The sequence below is a fragment of the Macrobrachium nipponense genome, chromosome 2 (assembly GCF_015104395.2).
Source record: "Macrobrachium nipponense isolate FS-2020 chromosome 2, ASM1510439v2, whole genome shotgun sequence".
Taxonomy (NCBI): domain Eukaryota; kingdom Metazoa; phylum Arthropoda; class Malacostraca; order Decapoda; family Palaemonidae; genus Macrobrachium; species Macrobrachium nipponense.
In genome coordinates this window covers 106,203,137-106,227,008 of record NC_087201.1, presented here as the reverse complement: position 1 = coordinate 106,227,008, position 23,872 = coordinate 106,203,137, and the positions used below count along the sequence as shown (strand labels likewise).

General features: G+C 41.2%; 2 protein-coding genes across 4 annotated transcripts in view; both read right to left on the bottom strand.

The window, feature by feature from the left end:
* Positions 1–10,661, bottom strand: part of LOC135221270 (ubiquitin carboxyl-terminal hydrolase 24-like) — a 45,713-nt gene extending 35,052 nt beyond the window's left edge. The window contains exon 1 of the mRNA XM_064259084.1: positions 10,033–10,661. Coding sequence (XP_064115154.1) covers positions 10,033–10,245 — 213 coding nt within the window. The 5' untranslated portion in view covers positions 10,246–10,661. The remainder of the gene's footprint in view (positions 1–10,032) is intronic.
* A 5,495-nt stretch (positions 10,662–16,156) lies between these two features.
* Positions 16,157–23,872, bottom strand: part of LOC135220890 (uncharacterized) — a 21,038-nt gene continuing 13,322 nt past the window's right edge. For 2 of the 3 annotated variants that reach the window (XR_010315810.1, XR_010315809.1), the window contains exons 2-5: positions 21,047–21,270; positions 19,235–19,387; positions 17,945–18,057; positions 16,157–17,388 (exon numbers count right to left, since the gene is read on the bottom strand). Coding sequence is in view for 1 of the 3 variants with exons in the window: in XM_064258500.1 (XP_064114570.1) it covers positions 16,944–17,388; positions 17,945–18,057; positions 19,235–19,387; positions 21,047–21,270 (935 nt within the window). In the remaining 2 variants the exon portion in view is untranslated. The remainder of the gene's footprint in view (positions 17,389–17,944; positions 18,058–19,234; positions 19,388–21,046; positions 21,271–23,872) is intronic. The other variant, XM_064258500.1, reaches the window with a different exon arrangement.

Genomic DNA, 23,872 nt, shown 5'->3' with positions numbered 1-23,872 from the left:
TTAAAAGCGGAAAAGAGTCGTCAGGACAGAACTTGTGAGCATCTGTAATGACGCTCCTTATGAAGAAAGCTAATGCGTTCTTAGACATGATTCTTGTGGGGTCCTTAATCGAACACCAAAGACTTTGTCTAGAGCCTCCCATTTGTTTCTTCCTTTGTAAGTAGAACTTCAAGGCTCTTACAGGGCAAAGAGACCTTTCTGTTTCTCTACCTACTAGACTCGATAAGCCTTTAATCTCGAATCTCTTGGGCCAGGGATTCGAGGGGTTTTCATTTTTTCGCTAGAAAAATGTTCTAAAACGAGCAGAAGGCCGAGTCTCTGTTAAAGCCGACTTCATCTTCAAGGGCGTGAAGTTCACCAACTCTTTTGGCTGTCGCCAAAGATAGGAGAAACAAGCATTTCCTCGTTACATCCCTAAACGAAGCTAAATGAGGAGGCTCGAATCTGTCAGACGAAAGGAACTTGAGAACTACATCCAGGTTCCAGCTGGGAGGAGTTAGTTCCTTAGATTTTGTCGTTTCAAACGATCTAATCAAGTCGTGCAGATCTTTATTATCAGCAATCTCTAGGCCTCTGTTTTCTAAAGACTGCCGAAAGCATGCTCCTGTATCCTTTGAGAGTCGATACAGATAAGTGAGAGACCTCTCTCAGGAACAAAAGGAAATCAGCGATTTCGGTTATAGAGGTACTGGAGGAGGACAACTTCTTAGACTTACACCACCTTCTAAAACCTCCCACTTAAGACTGATAGACTCGTCTAGTGGAAGCTCTGCGGGCTCTAGCAATAGCGCTTGCAGCTTCGCGAGAAAATCCCCTCGCTCTGACAAGTCTTTCGATAGTCGAAAGGCAGTCAGCGCGAGAGCGGGGAGGTTTTTGATTAAACCTCTCGAAGTGTGGCTGTCTGAGAAGATCCATCCTTCTTGGAAGGGATCTTGGGAAGTCTACTGTCCACTCCAGCACCTCTGCAAACCAATCTTGTGCTGGCCAAAACGGGGCTATCAGGGTCATCCTTGTCCCGTTGGACGCTACAAACTTTCTCAACACTTGCCCCAGGATTTTGAGGATTTTGAAAAGAAAAAGCGTACACGTCTACATGAGACCAGTCTAGCAGAAGGCGTCGACCCACGAGAGCTCTTGGGTCTTCCACCACTGAGCAAAAGACTTCCAGCCTTTTTGGAAAGGAATGTGGCGAACAGATCTACATGAGGAGTGCCCCAAAGATCCCAAAGACTCTGACACACCTCTGAATGAAAAGGGTCCATTCTGTGTGAAGGACCTGGCTTCTCCTGCTCAGTCTGTCCGCCCTGACGTTTCTCGTACCCTGAACAAATCTTGTCAGGAGGGAGATGTTCCTCTGGGAGGTCCAAAGTAGCAGATCTCTTGCTATTTCGTATAGGAACAAGGAGTGTGTTCCTCCTTGCTTCCGAATGTAGGACAGGGCGGTAGTGTTGTCCACATTCACGTTGGACCCACTTGCTGTTTGCCACAAAAGGTTTGAAGAACTTTAGAGCCAAGTGAAACTGCTAGAAGTTCTTTGCAATTTATGTGCCAGGACACCTGTGCTGCTTCCAGGTGCCTGACACTTCTCTCGGTCCTAGTGTTGCTCCCCAACCCTTCTCCGATGCGTCTGAATATAACACTCGGCTTGGGTTCGGAACTTCCAGAGAAATTCCCATTGTTTTCTCTTTTAGAGGGGACAACCACCATTGCAGGTGTGGTTTCATCTCCATTGGAAGGAGAAAACTGTCGGAGAGAAGTCCCGTCTTCCAATTCCATGATCTCCTTAGGGAAAAAACTGAAGAGGACGAAGATGCAGTCTTCCTAGAGGAAAGAACTGTTTCGAGCGAGGAAAGGGTCCCCTAGAAGGCTTAACCATTCCCTCGCCGAAGTTCGTTCTTTCCCTAAGAAGAGAGACTTTCTCCAAGCCTCTCACGATTCTCTCTTGCGAAGGAAATACTCGAAAACCCCGAGAATCCATCTGAATCCCCAGATAGACCAAGTTCTGTCTGGGAATCAGTTGTGACTTCTCGAGGTTCACGAGTAGTCCCAACGCCTTTATCAGGTCTAGGGTCAAAGAAAGGTCCTCCAAACACTGTCTCTCTGTTCTGGCCCTGATGAGCCAATCGTCCAGATATAGAGAGATGTTGACGCCTTTGAGGTGAAGAAACCTCGCCACATTCTTCATCAGGTTTGTGAAGACCTGAGGAGCTGTGGACAGGCCGAAACACAAGGCCCTGAACTGAAAGATCCTTCCCCCCGTCATGAAACGGAGGTACTTCTTCGAAGAAGGGTGAATCGGGACATGAAAATAAGCGTCCTGGAGATCCAGCAACACCATCCAATCTCCTTGACGTAAAGCACAAGGACTGAGGCCGAAGTCTCCATAGAGAACTTCTCCTTTAGAACGAACTTGTTCAGAGCACTGACATCTAGTACTGGTCTCCAGCCCCCCGAGGCTTTCGCAACCAGAAAAAGCCGATTGTAAAACCCGGAGAGTTTTGCTCCAGAACTAATTCTATAGCTCGTTTGTCCCACATTTGATTCACCATCAGACGAAGAGTATCCCTCAGTACAGGGTCCCTGTATCTGGCTGACAGTTCCCGCGGAATAGTCGTTAGGGTAGGACTTGTCCTGGAAGGGGATAAGATGTCCCTTCCTGATTATGGACATCGAAGAGGCGTCCAGTTTATGAATGTCCAGGCGTCTGCAAATTCGAGAAGCCTGGCACCCATTGGTGTTTGGAGGTTGTCTGTCTAACTTCCCTTTCTTAAAGGGACGGAAAGAAGCTTTACCTCTCCTCTCAGGACCTCTTCTCTTAGAGGGAGCTCTGGAGGGAGGTTCCTCCTCGAAAAAGGGCTAAAAACCGTAGAAGTCGGTCCTTTCTTGTCAACCGCAACTAGGGGTCTCTTCTTCCTGCAGTTGAAGGAGAAGATCCTGTGTCGCCTTCTCAGTCAGTGAGCGAGAAATGTCCTTCACTAACTGAGAAGGAAACAAGAAGTTTGACATGGGAGCGAAAACCAGGGCTGCTCTCTGTGAGGAGAAACCGCCTTGGTTAAGAAGGCACTAAAAATACTCCTCTTCTTAAGGAGTACCGCTCCAAAGAGAGAGGAGATTTCTCCCGATCCGTCTTGTACTGCCTTATCAATACATGACAGAATACTAAGAATGACTTCGGGGGTCTAGACCTTCCGAGTCATGAGCCTTCTTAGACATCACCCCAAGGGACCAGTCTAGGAAATTAAACACTTCCAAAATATGGAAGAGGCCCTGAGGAGATGATCAGTCTCAGAAATCACCCAAGTCACACGAGCTCCATTCAAAGCGTGTCTACGCGATGAATCAACCAAGGTTGAAAAGTCCGCTTCAGCCGCCGCTGGGAGAGAAAGGCCCATGTTCTCCCCAGTTCGGTACCAGAAACCTCTTTTACCAGAAAGTATGGCTGGAGGCATACAGAAGGTGGTTCTGCCCAGATCCTTCTTCGACAACATCCATTTGTCAAGAGACTGTAGAGCTCTCTTCATAGAGATCGTAGGTCTCATCTTCAACACCGACGAAGACTTCGGTACGATCGCACTCGAAAACAGTGATCGAGGCGAAGGAGGAGCCGCAGGAGTCAACGAATCTCCATACTCCTGCAAAGAAGGTCCGTCAGAACTCTATAGTTAGAGAAGCCTTCTCTACCGTTAACCTCCTCTTCCGAATCTACTTCCACACCGTGCGGAGAATCGGCTTGAAAAACGAGAGGATCTTCACCAAGTTCTCTCTCTACTGGCGACAAACTCCTACTAGGAGAGGGACTCATAGAGTGAACAGATTCTCTCTCAAGTCTACTAGTAGTCTCGCGTCTGCTTGACTTCTCACGCCTGGAAAGCTCTTCGCGCTTGGCTGGCGCCTCGCGCTTGGCTGGCGCCTCGCGCTTGGCTGGCGCCTCGCGCTTGGCTGGAGCTTGTTGCTTGGCTGGCATCTCGCGCCTCGCTTGTCTGGCGCCTCACGCATAGCTGACTCCTCGCGCCTGGCTGGCGTCTCGCGCTTGGCTGAATCCTCGCGCTTGGCTGAATCCTCGCGCCTGAGCGTATCCTTATCTAGAGCAACTCGCTCGGATAGCTCCTGACGCTTGAAAGAATCTTCGCGCCTGGAAGACGTCTCACGCTTGTAAGGCTCTTCATGCCTGGAGGACGCTTCACGTCTGGCAGGCGAAAGAAGACGAGACTTCTTAATAGGAGTCTAGCGTCCTTCTGCGAGGGGGATCCCTCGAAAGAACTCCAACCAAAGAGGCTAACTGCTCTTGTACTGCTAGCAATATCCTCTTGGAAGCCACACCAGCGTCCTCTTCAATAGAAGAAGCAGGAGAACTTCGAAGGAGTGCGATCCTCAACTACCGATCGAGGAGGCCGTCGAGACCAGCTTAGCCTTCTTGATAGACGAGGGGGCTTCCTCCGAGAAAGCGCTCCGGGCTCGAGTCAAACGCGCGTTCTTTCCAGTGCCTTTTCAGTGGCCTAGAAAGATCCGAGTCCTTCCACCCTCGTTTAGGTGAAGGAAGAGCCGGACGACGAGAAACAATCTCGTAGGAACGCTTCTATTAAAGCGGTCCTGAGCAGATTGTAGCGAAACAGAACCTGCTGAAGGGACGCCTGACCGTTGGGGATTCCCCACAACCTCCGTACGACTTTCGACTTTCCTTCTCCTCTGGGTATGTGAGTTTGGAAGAGGTCTAGGCCTGGGAGCATCGCAGGGACGGTCACTGGGAACACTCACTTCACTAAGTAATTCACTATCACTTCCCTTACCTTGCATGGCCGCCATTTTTGTCTTCATTTTACGAAGAGTAGCCTTCAGATTGGCGATTTCAGAAGCCGAATCCGAATGCAAAGCCTGTGAGGGTTCACGATACATAGGAGAATCAAAATCATTAATAATAGGAGAGTTAGACTCAGAAAAAGGCATCAATAGGCCTTGTACTCACACCCTTTTGTGCAGCCCGTCTAATTCTATCCCTCTCTAAACTTCTTCAAGTAAGAAGTTAGAGTCTTCCATTCATTAGCATTCAACTTTTCACACTCAATACAGGTGTTAGCTAAAGAACAGTCAAACACCCCTACACTTACGACATACAGTGTGAGGATCAACCGAAGCCTTCGGTATCCTCACCTTGCAGCCTACATTCACACACACTCTCACACTAACACTTGAATCAGACATTCTATCAGAAAAGTCAAAAGCAAGTCCAAATCCAGTCCACAGTAGCGAATGCCAAAACAACGATCCAGTACGTCACCAAGAAATCCAATATAGATGATCAAAAAAAGTCTTGAAAAGCAAATTCCAGTCAGGAGGTAGTAACAACAATGTTGATACCACCGGCGACAGAGAAAATATAATAGAAAACGGGAATGGTTACTAGTCCTGCCGCCCAGGGCAGGCAGGTAGATCACCTGACCTACCGGTAAGCGAGTGGCGCGAAATTTGAATTTCTGTCGGGACGACGGAGTCTTAGCTAAGTATATATCTGACAGGTAAGTTCATTGTATGAAACATCGCCTTACCACCAGAATGGCACAGTCTCACGAAAGCCGGGTGATGTTTCCCGAGGAGACCGCGACCTTAGACACTGTGAGGGACCACAGGTCTAACCATGAGACTGCTTGGAATGTTGCTATGGCAGTTGATTCCAACGCTAGTGCCTCTTGCTGGGAGAACCAGAGGTTCTCTGACAGCAGGTGTTGAAGAGACACCCCCGGAGTTAACCTAGCTAGCTCCGGGTTAACCTGTTTCAGTGGCAGAGGGTCCTCTGAAGGCACGTAGAAGCGCCTCTGTCGTGGCAGAAGGGGGGAAAGGAGCCTGGACGACCTGCCAGACCGAAGCAATCCCTCTTGTCCGGAGACGAAAGAGTCGACTTTGTCCAACACACTGTCAGCCAAGGCTGATTGCAGCAAAGCCACTGTCATCCTGGGTTCCTTTCTGGGACCCCAGAACGACTCCAGCCTAGACATAGGCTCGGAGGGCGGGATCGCCGATCCTTCCCCAAGGTCATTGTGCTGACAAATCAGCGCAATTACCTCAGCAAAAGACCTCTGTATCTCGGGAGTAACCGCGTCCTGAGGAGATGGACCGTCAAGTCCATCCAAAAAGAACGCCTCCTGAGACCCTCCTCCTTCCACAAGGGGAACCACAACAGACCCCTCATGGTCTCCTCCAGCCACTCGAGCGTACAATCTGGTCAGTCCTAGGACCGTGCCAGGTTCGTAGGCCCTCGTGGGGGGACCGCGAGAAGTGCACTCCTCGCGATCGCTTCTGATCGCCTTGCTCTTCCCGGTGTAGCCTGAGGCAGTTGAAGGGATCGGAGAGGAAGATCTGACGCTACGTGCTGGGAAGGCTGTAGGTGATCGTCAACCCGCGGTGACGATCGAGCTGCAGGCCTTGTCGCGCAGCTCTCCGGGGGGAACCACTGGACCAAGAACCAAGGGGACGGTCCTGAGCGTCAGGAGAGATGCTGCCAGTCCCCCTATCTGCCAGGTCCCGATGGGAGCGGCGGTCAGGGGACCGTTAAGAGTCCACTGTCGTGGTGGGAGCGAGGCCTGTCCTCACGGCGCCACGGTGCCTGGACCAGCCGAGGTTGGTCCTGGCGACTGAGGGGACCTCTTCCTCGCCTCAACCCGCAAGCGGTCCAGTGGGACCGTCGCGCCAACCCTGGGTGCCGGCTGCACCTGTCCGGAGGGACCTGCGGTGGGGGCAGCAACACCACTGGCAGGAATGACGACGGCAGGGACTGGCACAGGAACAGCAGGAACGGACCCAGGAGGCGGTACAGGAGCCAGCAACATCCTGGGTACAGGCGGCAGATCAAGTGGCGAGCTCTTGGGACACCGAAAATCATGGGCTGGGACGAGAGCCGCAAAACCAGGCGGCGGGGTGACATCTCTCCTCTGCGAAACCACCAGCGGAGCCTGCACTGCAGCTGACGGGTCACCATGGTCACATGCTGCGTGTAGACTAGGTGAGAAGGCGCAGCATAGCCTGGCGTCGACACCATCGTAGTCGTAGGCGTTATCGAACCATGGGTAACCGGCCTGGAACCCTGCGCCAGGTGGTAAAGCAGCCCCTGAATGCTCGGTGTCCCCTGGAGCCCCAGTGCACACCAGACCTGGGCGAGATCGTCCCCCGCGGCAGGCTTACCTGTAATCATAAATAAACAAAGTGTATATGAAAAATGAATATGCGTACTTACAGTGCCCTTTAACACACACAAATAGTAAGAGAAAACACAAATATCCTGAAAGCACACGACGATGAAGCGGGTAGAGAGCGATGAAGAGCACGTCTACACACCAGCAGGCCGAAAGCAAAAGTGGTTCTTCACCTTCCAGTCGCGCGCACTGTCGGACAAGCAGTTAACTACCGAACCCCTTGTTCGAAAGCTTACGACCTATCCAGCTGCCGCTAGTAACCTTCCTATTGTAAAAGGACCGAAAGGTTTGTATCCCGTGTCGGAACAACTCCCTTGTTCGAAGCTTAGGATCGTTCCAGCTGCCGCTAGTTACCTTCCTATTGTAAAGGACAGATGGTTTGTATTCGTATCGGAACAAACAACATTTTCTTGCCTATATTAGTGAAAGTATGAAACTTGTTATTCCCGGGGTCATGGTTTGAACTGAATTCATTTTTACCTTGTAATCGGTGGTTTTATCCTTACTGCCATCACAACTGAAACTCCACAGGGCTTATTTGATTGTAATTATACACATTTTGGTTTTAATTCACTCCACATTGCACTTGAACCACGTTGCTGCTGCTGGTTCCTAAGCGCTCACTCCACAAACAGTTACGAGCAGCAGACGACGACACTGTTTATGATGTGCAAAGCTTTGTTCCCTTAATTGTTTACTTTACTCATTATTTAGTTTAACTTTACTTTGTTATTTAAAAATGTTTATTTAATTCATGTCTATTATCATTTTTTTGCAACCAAATTACCCTGAAAAATTACAGATATTTCTAAAGTAGATACAATCCAATGTTTCTAACCTTGTCGTACATCTGGCTGCCGAAAACCATCACGGAGCAGACGACGATTAGTGGATTATACTTTTTTATTGTTTTTGCTAGCACTTTTTATTGGTTTAAGTCTATATTAGTATTTTGATTTTTTAATAACTGTTTGCCAGAAATAAATGTAACCTTTAATGTTTGCATGCTAGGAATGGCAAAATCATCGTTGCCACATTAGTGGAGGCTTCACACATACGCCGATGCAGTATCAAAACTGTTTCCATGAATTCTAGTTGTCATAGTAATGCTATAATGATAAAATTGCTTAAATATTTATGTATATATACTTTCAATACATAGCCTAATTTCACCAATATCCACATTTTGTGTAAGTCTTATAGTACCCAGTTTGGAAGGTGAACACATACCAATTGGCAACAGAGAGAGAGAGAGAGAAAGGAAGGTGAAGGAAGGAAGAAGGACAGGGGTGGCGGTAGATGGGGGGGGGGAGAGGGTAGGTGGAGCTTTTTACGCGTTCGTATCCATTTCTGGATAATGGAGTTTTTGTTTCTTGGTACAAGGACAAGTGTCGTTATTCTTTACGATTAGTGATTCACGATATCCTTATAAATTACGGCACTGGGTGTAATACACTATAGCAAAATCTCGGTTCTGATACGAGTGTTCGTTACAGAAATACTGCCAAAAAACGTGCTTGCACTGTCTCTGAAACCTATAGTAGGTATGCTGCTTAGTTGTCAATCAAGTTTTTTGCAATCAAGCATTTTTTACAAGCTAGCTATTGTATAAATTTGTATTTTTCTCAGTCCAAACATATGCTCCTCAATGCTAACTTTCCTCTTTTAACGACTTTCTGGTCATTACAAATTCGGCCCCATTAATTTCTTATGGTGCTAAAACTGACAGAGGCTCGGGGAGCGAAAGCGATTGCGTCACACTACGGCGGTAATCCGACAGTAAAACATCTTCATATCTCCAAAAAGTAAAAAATAAACATACTACCTATATATGCACATTACGATTATAACAATTACATGAATAGCTGATAAGAATCTGCAAGAATAACTGGTAAACTGTTCTGCAAGAAAGTTGAGTATAGCAATTCATTTTCAATAGGTACGAAAGTCAAGATATCATGACGTCTAATACAGGATTAAAAGAACGTTCTAATTCCAAAAAATAATTACTTAAATTTGAGCCAGAATCAAGTTACTTTTTCAATATTTGAATATTTCATATTAATCATCATAAATATGTAAAATATTGATGTTTTACTATTTATTTAAATAATCATCTAGTGCACGCTTTGTCGTCGTCTTCTACCAAAACAGTAGTTTCCTTAAAAATGTCGTGGCCAGGAACCGTGTTCCGATTGTTGTGATGAAAGTGCCCCAGCGTCTATGGGTACAAGTGGTGAGCGGATTTATCACAGGAAATAGGAAGTTTGTTGACACAAGTGACTTTGCAACCATCGAGATGGCGTCAATCTTCTAAGTTATATTTAAGCGTAAGTAAAAACTTCGACAGCGTTTTGGTGAAATTTGCACTGCGTTGCCCACCCTTTTCACTACCCTCTGTTTAAACCTTTAAATTTGGCCTTAATTTCTCACTTTGGAGAAAATACTTATCCTACTTCAAAAGGAGAGTAGACCTAGGTCTTTAGCTGCGTCTCTCACCAACAACAAGTCACGACTGATGAACATCTCCGGTGTCAGGACGTGTTATAAGAACTTTTTCAGAGGGTGGCCATCCGTGACCGTCGGTGAGTTGGGCCAGTCCATGCGGTTGTTTACCCTATAGGCTAACTATTCCTGTCTCCCAGCTAAAGGGAGGACACAAGCAGTAAGTAACTCTGCCAAGGACCACTGTCTTAGACTAACCTAGCTAGCCTACTAGCTTGCTAGTACTTAGGTACAAGATAGGCTAAGCTTGCTTACACAATCTTGAAGAAGCGTACCTACTTACCTACCCTAGGTATAGTAAGGATTACCTACATTATCTAACCATACTCTAGCATAACGTTACCTCTTCATACGATGGAGGTGCACCAGATGATTCCGTCATGTCCACATCCCTTAAATCACCGACTGTGTTGTAGGATGTCAGAGGCTGTTCCGTGAGGGAGATCACAGCTTCATTGACATCACCATTGCTCATCTTGAGGGCCCGTCTGATCGCCCGCACATCGGGGAACCCCATGTTCAGCAATAGGGAAATATTCTCGTCTTCTTGGTCCATTTTGCGACTGAAATAACCTAGGCTTCAGCCAACGTTAAGCCAGGCCTAGGCCCAGGGTGGAGAGAGGCGGATGCCTAACGAAGACTCCGAGAGGTTGAAATAGTTAAAATTGACGGAAAACAAGAAAAAATAAAGGGTGGGAGATAAAATGAGGACAGTGAAACAGGCATCGTCCTCTTCCTTTCTGTTTAAAACAGCAACAGGTGAAGACAATCCCAGACCAGTTCGTCCACCTCTCACGTGATTATAGTAATACTATAGTCTTTGTAACCTGTCATGTATTTATATGTCACCTTTCACCACACAAATCTTCACTATACCCGAAAAGCTTCGCGAAATGGAAGATTTGAAAATTTTGAGAACGAGAATGAGATAGGAAGTTTCAATGTTTACAACTGCAGTGGGTGGCAGCCATCTTCTACGTAAAACAGATAAGAGTCGGGAGAATTTTGAGGCGTTCAAAATCGCTTTTCGGGTTTCGATTTTTTTAAAACTGCAGGGCCATTGAAAGTATCAATAACTTTAACATAGTATTTTGTATAATCTAACAGCTATTACTAAAATCCAATGTACTTTATTTAATAGAGTTTCTTCAGGATATTAGTAGTATTAGTATTGTATTATCCTTGATGATACGAAAAAGTTAATTTGCTATTACCACTTAGAATTATTGTATATTTTCAAACATTTAATTTATTTACTATAAAAATAACATTTTAAACTGTTTTGTGATGTGCCATTTCAAGTTTTAAAAGTGTTATGAAAGAGATTGACATTCTACTTTGAGGGGTAGGAAACACGCGAGACGACACGAAAGTTGGCACCTGTGACCAAAACAAATTTTTGCAATTCTCTGTAGGGGACCCAGAATACAATAAGTTCTGAATACCATCGCATACAACAATTTCTTTGTTTGCTTTATCTAAAATATCTGTAATAATTTAAATGGAAAAGCGACTACGCTTCCCCAGTTAAAGATTATATTCGTAACGTTAGAAAATTTACCTAAAAGTAAAGGTTATGTAACATGTCCTCTCGATGACAATATCAGTTCAGGTAAGAACGCCATGGCTTATTGCCGTTACTTTTCGCTATGAGACCAATAAACCTAACTTTATAATTGGTCTTTGCCTAGTAGATTTCAAGTTCTCCGCCAATGTGACATATATTAATGTTGTAGCTATTACTTTTTTCATGAAACATCAGACTTGTTACTAGCACCACAAAATTGCACCAAATTTTGTTTCTGCGGGGCATGATGAGCCCGGAGGTTCACACTACGTTTCAGACTCCATTTCACACATTACTCTACTTAGGACATGTACCAGTGTGGCATGAGGCCAGCTGACTCTAAACCAAAAACCAAACTAACAACGTATAAGAACTTTGTTAGATTGTGTCGTCAGTAGACAATGATGCCCTAGACTATAAAACAAGACCAAAGATGGATATTTTCCAATCCAGTAATTGCCTAGAAAAAAATTCACGGGCAAACACACCTTTGAAAGGGCGTGTCACTACTTAAAAACTCGAAGATCGACAAAATTCTCTCGATGAAATTATTAAACACTCAGAAGTTACACCAAAATATATAGATCTACCCAACTCTTTAATTTCCCTTCTTTCTCGTCTACTGGCAAGTAAGCCTTAAAATAATAATAATAATCCGTCATTTAAAGAGCTCCGCTCCACTAACGCTGATTTTCACGTAACCTTTCCTCAGTCTAATTCAGGGCATAAGCCTCTCTGAGTGCCAGCGAACGCGTCCTTGATCTTGCTTATAAAGAAGCAAAAGTAGTAGCCTTAGTCCGAGGTATCAAGATCTGATACCTCGTGACACGTATATAAATGTTAGAACACATTGCCTTATAACTAAGCAATGTTTCTGTTACCAAACTGAGATGCAACCGAACTCCTGAATTGAACCAATAGGCACATTCTCATAATCCCATGTACTATACCTATATATATATATATATATATATATATATATATATATATATATCTATATACATATGTATATATATATATATATGATATATAATACACAGATACATATGTGTAATATATATAATAATATAAATATAATAATAATATATATATATATATATATATATATATATAATGAGATTACGTTTTAATTGTTTATTGGTGACATAGTTCATATATGTGGAAAAATAATAATTACAGTATAACTGCATAAATTTTATATGTACGTACATACGTGGATACCTTCTCAGTGATGATAATTTTCACATATGGGATTGGCTTTACAGAAAAACAGTTCACCAGGCACTGCCCCATTCACGCAATAACCGCTGAATCAGAGATAAACCCACTGCAGAGCTATTTGCACTTTATTGACACATGATACACTTTTACTACAGCCTCGTCGGTAGAACTCCATCCGTCTTGTACAGGTCTCCTGCTTCCTGGATGTTAAGGGACTTTCCACACGACCAACCAACCACTGCCTCAGCCGCCTTGTGTCCGAGCCAGCCTTTCTTTCTTGCACCCAAGACATCCGGTTTATACTACTCCTTTCGTACAGGTCGATTGTTTATACATGCACATATGAACATTAACTCTACTTGCACTTATTATGTTGTGGCATATGCCAGGCCAGACATCCTTCGTATATATCATCACTTTTCACTGGTCTTTTGTTGGCACTAAATACTTTACCTGGCACTCACCTCTTCAATAATAAACGTTCAAACGCATCAAAGACCCTTTGCAATTAGCCTTTAAATTGGCAGGCATCGTCTGCAAGTATCGGCCGTTCCACGTCTGATTTTCATAAATATATCAACCAAGACGTGTGATCTCTCTTTTTATTTTCCTCATTCATTCATTCCCTCACGAAGCAATTCACAATCTAAATGAATGATAAAGAAAACAAAATCTCTCTTGCCTCAGACGCACTTTTGCACTATGCGATTCATTCTCCCATCTGATCTGTATATTCATGAACATGCCTCACTTTCCGCACTGGAAAGAATATTTTCCGTTACTATACATTACCACTTATGCCAGGCATTCTCACCTTACTTTTTTATTTTCTTTTTTCCATAACCATTCTCAAAATTTAAATTTCTCTTCGTTTCTCTTATTCAATCATTTCATGACACACCTTTTGTTCAGGAACCCTATTTCTTGATCTTAGCGCATTTTTCTTCTTTTGTATTGAATTCTGCTACCACTTCTGCTTTGTCTTTCACAGTTGTCTATCATATATAGGTACAGTAGATCTTCGTTATTGCTTTTGCAATTGCAAAAGAAAATCCCATTTCTGGTAGCTTTTCAGAAGCTTTTGAAACTGATCCAGCTGACGTAAACCAGGATAGCGTAATACAATATTTTACTCTTAATCCTGTCCGTTTTATACATAATTCTTTAACCTAATTTAATGTTTTGTTATATTCTACTTTAAGATATTCTTCCTATTTCCGCTCTCAAAACGCAATGATCCTCCAAATTCTTGCACTGTATACTCTTCTTTCTGTTTCATGCCATCAACATTCAACAGCCATTCATTCCTCTAACATAAATTTGAGTAAGTTTCATAGGTAACAAAACTCCTTCTCGGTAGTACTATATATTCTCCTCATTCACTACAAATGGTTACTATGTAAGGTTAATACCTAATGTGTCCAAACATTTATTCTGTATAGCAACAGCTCCAACAGGTGGAATGAATGTTCCATCTGTTCATAAGCTGCTCGTCCTTTTATGATAAGATCTGGAGAGAACAGGAATTTTATTTAAACACTCCAACCCCACTGATAATTTAATTTGCTAAGTTTGGGAGAGGTAAGAAATCATTCGCCATGGCTGACAATCGAAGAGAAAACACATCTGAGGGAAAATGAAGCTTCCTTTTCACGATGCCTGGTCCATTTTAGGATATATTGATCTGACATGATACGTGAGCTAGTTCTCTGTTCAGTCATTTTTCTGTTGTGTATATTTTACCTACATACAGCTCTTTGAAGATTAGTTTCCTCCAAGTCTTTCTTCTCCCTAAGAAATCTAGCAATCTACTTTTTCATGTCAACAAGCAAAATGCTTGAAGAGACGTAATTACTCATTATTCCACTTAAGTAACATACTTAATCATAACCAGAATGGCCCTTTCTAGCCTACAAGGAAATGAATTCATGCAAGTATGAGTTACCATCTACATAAAAAACCTGTTTTTAAAGGAATGCACAAGATTTGAAATCTTCAGCAGAACCTTGTCATTAAAAATATCTAAAACTGTGAAAATCTTTATTTGTCTACCTGACCCGCAGGTATTCACGTGGTCCCTTAGAGAAATTGAGATTGGCCTGGTCTGCAGGCTCCTTGCTGGCAAATAAAATACTCAAATGGCCTTGTCTTGTGAGATTCTCTCTATCGGCCAAATAGATTATGCTACTCCTAAGCTCGGAACTTTTCGAAGTCTAGAAGTCCTTAGAGGCTCGAATCATTCCCCAAAACTGATCTGAACTCTAAATGTGAATGAAGTTCATTTAATTGTTTTTCTTCTTTTTTTCTAGATTTAAATCGCAGTTGGTCCATTTATGACAGAATAACTACGATTATTATGAATTTTGAATAGCGGTATTCTTATTTTGGCTGTTTCGAAGCTTTCGTTAAGGATTTATGATGTTGCCATAGACTAGAGGTCTTGAACATTCGTTTTCATTGGGAAATGACTGCGAAGAAACACATTTTGGTGATGAGTATTTACAGAATACAAAAATAAACCCGTAATGATTCAGCTTTTACTATCAGATCAAAACGAACAAAATCGGTGCGGGTGGATTTCTGTAAAATATCTTATTATCAAGAAATAAATCAAGGAAGAGGGACATAGGTGTCAGGCAGCCTTTGATTTAGCAAAGAACATACTAATACGCCTCCACATACGATTCTTATGGCTTAACCAGACTGCTTATTAGTTTAAAATAATTTTGTTAGATAAAACGGCCCCTTATTCATAGAAATGGCCCCTAAGTAAAAATAATGGTTGGAGGTGAGAAAGTGTTTCGGTGTGGACCTATATTTAATGTGAAAATTTACGAAAATATGTAAAAAGCATTATGACAAAGGTAAAGCAGTGCAAACTTTAAGATTTTTTTTTCTTTCCAGCGGAGAAGTAATGCAAGAGGTACCAATTTACGTAAATCATCCGAATGATGAATATCAGGAATGTTAAACATTCTGGAAATGCGCGAGAGTATCATCTAAAGTTCTACTTTCTCTCTCTCATGGTCATCCAGAATTGTACGCTGCAGCTGTATGGTGTAAATAATTGTACGCGTATTCAAAACATCATCATATAATTACCACTCGAGGGACGACGATCCATGTACCATGTGCACGTACGAGTCCAATGAGAAAGCATCACAGAGACGTGGTGATAAATAAAACAGCAAAAAGGAAACCTCCAATAACGAATGAATAACCAATGCAGTATCCTCATCACATAAATCATTAGGCTTCGTATGACAGCCTTTTTATTCTTGATGGAAATTAAAGCCGTGACCTTCATAACCTTACTAATAGACACCCATTTAAGATTCCACCATCGAACTTCTTTATTTTTTCTTTAAGTCTTAGATAAGTTTCAGTTGGACCACACAAGGCCTAAAAAATACAGCGTAGACTTAACTTTGTTGACTCACACTTTGTTGCTGTCGTAGCTACGACACACGAATGACGTGAATCATTTATGAATCTGGACCAGTGGGCAAGTATAACTGTGGCATCTAGAACGAAGTGTGATCGAGAACATCTCTTATGGCTCCACTTAGATCCGTTATGATTCACATTGATAAATGCAGTTTGTTGAACTTTTATGAAAACTGGAAATGACTAAAGTATATCCGCAAGGTTACAATTATCCACACAATTTTTTATATTTTTATTACTGTAATTTCAGTACAAGGTAAAAATATATATTACGAATATGAACACTAAATTGCAATATAGTACAACTTAGTTGCAATAAGGCAATATTGCAATCAACACGAAATCGTTAAAAGATTCGACATTGATTAACCTTTATGTTTGACCCTGATCTATTACTCAAGGATACGAACTTTTACTCTGGTATTTCAACTATAATATTGAAGTTTTCAAGAGTACCTCATTGTTACCAATGGAAAAAGCACATGAGCACCGTTTGTACATAAAAATTCAACGTTAAAAGAAAAATGTTTCCAAAATAGAAGCAAATACTGAATGGCGCTCCGTTTTTAAAACAAATTGGTCTGATCAGATACTCGATGCATTTTCGAATGAATGGATTTTCTGCCAAAGACAATTATCATAAAACCAAGCATACGCTTAAAGAATATTTGAGTATACTTAACTGAGATACTAATTCTACCATCATCGTTAGTCTACCCTCTGGTAGGTCATTTGTTATCTCTGTGTTAATGGATGAGACATAATGTGGCAACACGATTTGTTTAGTCTTTCATTGAACATTTCATCTGAACCGTTTTTTGTACAAGTATAAATAAATATTTTCCTATTCGAGATCAAATTAAGATTTAAGGTTCACTGTATTATCAGTTCCACCCCAAACATTTTCAGACATCAAAGTCAGTCACATCGGAAAAATACATCTCACTATTTTGCATTACCAAAGTAGAAGTGAAATCAGAGACACATGTAGAGAACAGTATGAAAGAAAGCAGACCAATTTACATCAGTGGGCTAAACCTGAGAGGGGATCGAACTAAGCGAAATCCTTTGCCGTAGCGCTGCCATTTTGTGCTTGGGCTTTCTCGCTGTTTTTTGTGGGAGGACTTCAAGCTGTCATTAGCTGCGGGAGTGGCTGGAGTTTCCATGATGTCTGGAGTGACTGGAAATTCTATCTTTTTTGGACGAAGGGGCGTTGATTCCATGACTGGCGTAGGCTCAGGGCTCGGCGATTTTCTCCGTGGGGAAGACGAGCCATTTGTAAGATCAATTACTTTCTTCACCGTGATGGATCTGGTTTGGCTTGACGTGACTGTCCTTGTGATGGCTGGTGTCGGCGGGGGTGTGAAAGTTGGAGATCCGCTGTCGTTTGATTGGATCCTTAATTTACTGCTGATCATATGGCAAACTGAAGGAGTAATGAGAGAGCTCCTAAGCCCATACAGGCTGAAAAGAATGAAAACTGTGTAATTTCATGGTGAATAAGTTTATAAAAACAGTAACACGTTAAAAAACTAAAATGATTAAAACAGACCGAGATGAGATATTTACAACCTTTGGTTGCTCGGTTTTGTTTCCTGTTAACTATATGCAAAGGTCACGTATGAAAACCGGACTTGAGACAGTACCAGGTTTTCTGCACAAAGGTAAAAGGCAACATTTAACTACTGCTGTAAATAACGTAATGCTTTTGTGTAAGTCGTTTTACAATGGTAAAATTTACTTTTCAGAGCATTAACATATTCATGGAACGTACGTAACAAACTTTCGCGTTCAAGACTTTCCCACACCCATAATAAAAACAGAAATTACTTCAGCTACATACTCTTTACAGAGCAAGAATCATTAAAAATCTAAGGTTTTTCGTATTATTTATTTATTTCTTTATTTATTTATTTATTTATTTATTTATTTATTTATTTATTTATTTATTTATTTATTTAGAGAGAGAGAGAGAGAGAGAGAGAGAGAGAGAGAGAGAGAGAGAGATCAAACAACGAACCTGTTATACGTGAAACCGATGGGGACACTTCTGAGGCATAAGACTTCATATTCGTTGGACACGAACTGCTCTCCAAGGACAGTGACTTCACATTGCCCCAGGTCTTGGTTAATCTGTAAATAAGAGTACTGTGTTACTGATATTTCATTGAGCTTTAGATACAGCAAAAGCTAGAATTTTACTGAGAGTGCAGATTACCAAAACGCCCTATTTCGTTGTCAAGTAATTTCCCGACTTCTTTTTTCGAATTTCTTGCATACGAACCTCAAAGAGCACTAAAAGCCTAAATATAATATATGCCTCGCTAAGATCTAGTGGTACACAGTAACAAGTCATAAGGTCTACCAGTTTATTACTTAAACCATGCTTTCAAATGGAAAATTGCTGACAAAAGATAACTTCATGCCCCTATCACCAATACGATTTGCTATATGACCCAAAACTTCGCCCAATTCTGCCTGAGATCAGGGACATTTTGAATGTTCTATTTCTATGGTAAAATTATTTCGTATTTGCTAATTACGTCTAGTAAACTCAACAATTTCAGGACGCATAAAAAGAAACTAGAATCCATTAAAGGTTGGCCGTTCACTGCGCTGCTTTTGAATTGCGAGTTAATACATCATAAGTAAGTATTCTGCTTGCCAGATGGGTGTCCGCGAATATATTAATTTGAGCGTCATTAAAGATGAGTATTCTGGTGGTAATCACAGCCTTGCAACGAAACAACAATTAATTAATAGTTTCGTTGTCCGAAAAGAAATAGATTTTGTATCATGTAGCTATTAATACGGTACCGCATTTTTTTTTCCAGATGGCTGTTTGACCATGGAAGTTTCTGGTGTTATGATTACGTCTAAACTTTAGACTTCTGAAATCGACCAAACTTTGGTTGATTTGCTGGTTTACACAATGTAATGGCAAGGTGATAAAGGTAATAAGGGGCTTAGTGTATAGACCTTTGGATTCGATCACCCAAAAGAGACCAGGGACATGTTGGTTAAATACTACTGCTACAAAAAAAAAAAAAAAAAAAAAAAAAAAAATTACAAGTCTGTGGTGTTACAAGCTAAAACAAATTGCAATTCATCTTTTGAGTGGGGTGAAAATAATAGAAATCAGTGTCACTGCTACAAACATAAAATATTTAAAAAATAAAGCAGGTAATTGAAACCATGTTCATTTGAAGCTGAGAGACAAACAAGTGACGCATCTCATTCTGATATTTATTAATAACCAACTATAAAACCAAGGAAAACAAACAACCAAGCAAGTGTTGTTTCTTCTTACCCGTCCACAAAGGAGTCTCCCGCCACAGTTGAACCGGCCAACGTACAGAGCATCTCCGTCACTGGTGAAACCACATTGGATGGCCCCAGTGGAAATGTTGCCATCTTTCTGTGGAACCCAGTCGAACTGAATACTGGAACCTCTCGTTAGTACCTGGAAAATAGTGGCCAACTTTACGACTTCAGTAGATATATTTATATTACAGAGATCATAATAAAAGACTCACATGATACTTATTAAACCGAGAAAGCTATTCTGTTTTCTGTAAACGTAACATACGATGAGATAAGAACTGAAGTGGTATACAAAGCTTTATGACAACCTCAAAAGGAAAAATTACGAATGGAAGATGGAACCAGTTGGCATGGCCACATCACGAGATTCTCAGGGTCGTGTGGGGCAGTGAAAAGTAACTGACCGAAAGCAATGCAGCCGTGGTCGAAAGGGTGGCTCCACCCCTACCTTTCACCCTACGAGATATATACTATGTATATATATATTATATATATATATATATATATATATATATATATTACATACTTGAATCTGAGCTAGACTTTAAGTGAATATAGTTACAGTGTGAACTCATAACTTTTCATCGCTATGACTATTTCTGAGTGTAACACACACACACACACACACACACAACACACACACACACACACACATATATATATATATATATATATATATATACATACATATATATATATATTAGTATATCGTAGGGTGAAAAGTAGGGATGGAGCGACATGTGTTGTACTGTACACAGAACAGTGGATCCCTTCGGCCACGGCTGCATTTGATCTCTCCCAGGGTACGGGTAGCTGTTCGGCTTCGGCTTTGATTTGCCCCAGGCGACTTGAATCTGAGGTAGACTTTAAGTGAACATAGTTGCAGACAGTGTGAACTCGTAACTTTTCATCGCTATGACTATTTCATGGAATTGTCCAAATTCTAACCACGCCCATTTCAGCTTTTAGATGGTTTTGTTTGTTACTTCCCATAACAAAATATAAGAATGTAAAATAGAAAATAAATGCCATGAACTCCATTCCTAAAGACAATGAATTTATATAAAAAAATATTCCTGAAGGGTTTCTGGGAATTACGCAAAAGTCTGCAATATAGTGAGAGAGATGAGGGCCATTTAGTTACAAAAGTGAAATAAAATAGTAGTCGATAAGTAACAGTACAAAAGAATGGAAAATAAACTTAGTACAGAGCGCAAATATGGGTGAGTTACAAGGGGAAGGAGTGTCGATGCATATGCCGCATGTTCATTTGTATATATAATCGAGTCAAAATGACCAGATTATTATGCGATAGTATGATGATTCTGTAAACTTGCTGTGAAAACCGATCCTTCACCCAGATCATATATATATATATATATATATATAGTATATATATATATATATATATTATTATATATAATACACACACACACACATACATATATATATCATAATATATATATATGTGTGTGTGTGTGTGTGTGTGTGTGTGTGTGTGTGTGTGTGTCTGTGTCTGTGTGTGTGTGTGTGTGTGTGCCACAACATTCTTTAGATTGAACTCCTCAGATTTATAAGATGAATTAAGTCTCCCAATTACTAACGGCCACAGGTAGGAAAACATACATTTTCTCATTTCATATGCATGTCACACAGCCTCATGGCCATTCATAAGTTGAAAACTCATTTACTATGTTTTCCTAATAGTGTGCTTTTTATCTTATATTAGAGCATAGGCCTACTGCAAAGCATTCTACATCACCCTAGTTCTGGTAACAGACAAGTGCGACAAACTCACATAATAATCATCCTCTGGTTTATTTTCATCAGCTATGACACAGCTTTTTGTCTTGTGGTCAAAGACACCTGGATGGAATCCTTCATTAGTAGGCTTGAACTTTTCCGCTGAGTCTACGTCGAGGCGTTTAAACGCCCCGGCAACGACAGGCGAGTCAAAATCATTGCTGACGGGTACAAATTGTCTTGCTCCCGTGTTAGGATGCGTCTTCTTCCATTGCAGTCCTGGAATCGGTGGGAAATATAATGAGAATTATTATTATTATTATTATTATTATTATTATTATTATTATTATTATTATTATTATTATGCGTTTACATGGGATAATAAAAAAATGCCATTACCAGTTTTGTGAGTTGGAGCATGGTGCGACTGCGCAAGGTCTTGCGTCTTTGGATTTTAGTTTCAAACTCCATAAACTACACCATATATTGACTAGCTCTGCATTACTACTAAGTCAAGCAGAGCTACTTAATTTTACATTTGGAAAGACCGAGTAACTGCAACTACTGTTGTATCATCTGTTACTGTACTTAATTTTGAAAATCAGTTAACAGGTAATTTGCAACGAGTAAAATTAACAAAGGTACTAGAAATTTACTGTCGAATATCAGGCATTATTATTCTAGACTCATTGAAACGCTTTCTTCAACAACAATGCCAATGTTAGCCTGAAAAATAGGATAAGGTTACGTGCATAAAATACTATATTTAAATTAAAGAGTTTATTTAATAGAACATTATGAAAAACTAAACCAATGGCAGTGCTTGAGTTAGTTCGAAAAAGTTTGAATTCATCTCCTCTATCACCGGCTTTCAATATAACTTCTATTTACATAAGCAAATAGACTGACGGAGTACGTAAGCACACCATTGTCCAGCGAATGTTGTCCGCAAGGTATACAAGTAAAAAAATGCGTCGAAGAAACATCGTATAATCAAGGCCATCGAAAACATATTTATCTTTAGGTGGTCTCGGCATAATGCTGTATGAGCAGTGGCCCATGTAACTTTAACCAGGACTTGGTGGTGGCCTAGCCTATATTGTTGCCAGACGCACGATTATGGATAACGTTAACCTTAAATTTAAAAAATAGATAAATAAATAAAAAATTTCTGAGGCCGGAGGGCTGCAATCTGGTATGTTTGGTGATTGGAGGGTGGATGAGCAACATATCAATTTGCAGCCCTCTAGTCTTAGTAGCTTTTAAGATCTGAGGGCAGACAGGAAAAGTGCAGACGGACAGGCAAAGCCGGCACAATCGTTTCCTTTTCAGAAAAAAACCCCGGAAAGGAATAGTAGGCTACAGTTCCGCCTTTCACCTGAAAGATAGCGGTGGAATTCATTAAAGCAGAGGCTGGCTGAGAAAGAATTCCATAGCTTAAGTGGTTCAAGTTATTAACTTTAGGGGTAATAGTATAATACACTTGTGAAGCGCCTCTGGAAAACATGAACGAAACGTTTCTTGTTGGCCAGACATTCTCTAGGGAAATTATTAAAAGACTTACAGTGAAAAAAAAAACTCTTATTCAAATAGGATACATGGAAATTCCTGAAAGCAACGGTTTATCTATCAGGATGTGCGCCTCTCTCTCTCTCTCTCTCTCGCAAGACCGTTGCAACTCTAAAGAACAACGGTCGATCATTGCTAACATCTCAACGGACTAAACCAACAGCCTAAACCTCCACGTGAGGGCAGCACTCTATGAAGATCATCCTGGTGATGCTCCGAATGACGTCACTGCCTGATATGTCTCTTCAAGAAGTGAAGCAACGCCCGTCAGTTAATCTTGACCTTTGAAAGAAAAATATCACTGTACTATTGGGGGAACTTGAGATCACATTTCCATTATGATTCATCGCCGTTTGATGGGATTCAAGAGTATCCATAGAAGAGTGGAGTGCTATATTAACAGATAAATAGGTATAATAGATAATGGATAAATAAGTGGAGTGAAAAAAAAATCAATCCGGTATTTGTGGTGTCATTATACGATTTTGGTAATATATTATTCTTATCGCCAGGTATTTTTTCAGTTAATTGTCCCGTTACGTAGTAATTACAAATAAATATATCATTGGCACTAGATGCTAGACAAGTTCATTCGAAGAGATTACCAATAAATAAAGGATATAAATGTAGTTACCTAGGCACAAACTTTTCACGTAAGATTTATGCCACTCGAATTAACGAGGGAACCAGGCGGAGAGAGAGAGAGAGAGAGAGAGAGAGAGAGAGAGAGAGAGAGAGAGAGAGAGAGAGAGAGAGAGAGAGAGAGCAGGACACATTAGATTTCCGTCCTCCACACCCCATTACTTCACCGGTATTTATAGCAACGTAGCGCAAGTACTGAAAAAAGTTGAATCTGTAGTCAGGAGCATTTGTTTTAATTTAAAAGTATCGGATTCATGATTTTGAGAACTCGAAGCAATACAGAACACCATTCAACCGGAAAAAGAGGTTTATTTCACCATATGGAATATTGGCGCGCAACCTTCACTCCCACATTTATTCGTTCAAGGCATAATTTCTGTCGTTCACTTTTCTCAGTATGTTACAGAGTCGAGATTTTCATTAACTATTTTTAAGGGGATTTACGGGAATACAGATATTATTAAGCGCCATTTTATCTGGGAAGATTTTTCCAGTGCTACATGCTTTTCAGAAGCAGTTGAGATGCCATGGTATCTGTCACTTTGTTTTTCGTTTCTTTTAATTAACATGAATAGCAGACCAACATACGTAGCTTAAAATGAATTATTAGTTATTTAATCTATCTTTTTAGGTACACTTAATTATACAATTATATACATTTATGTACTGT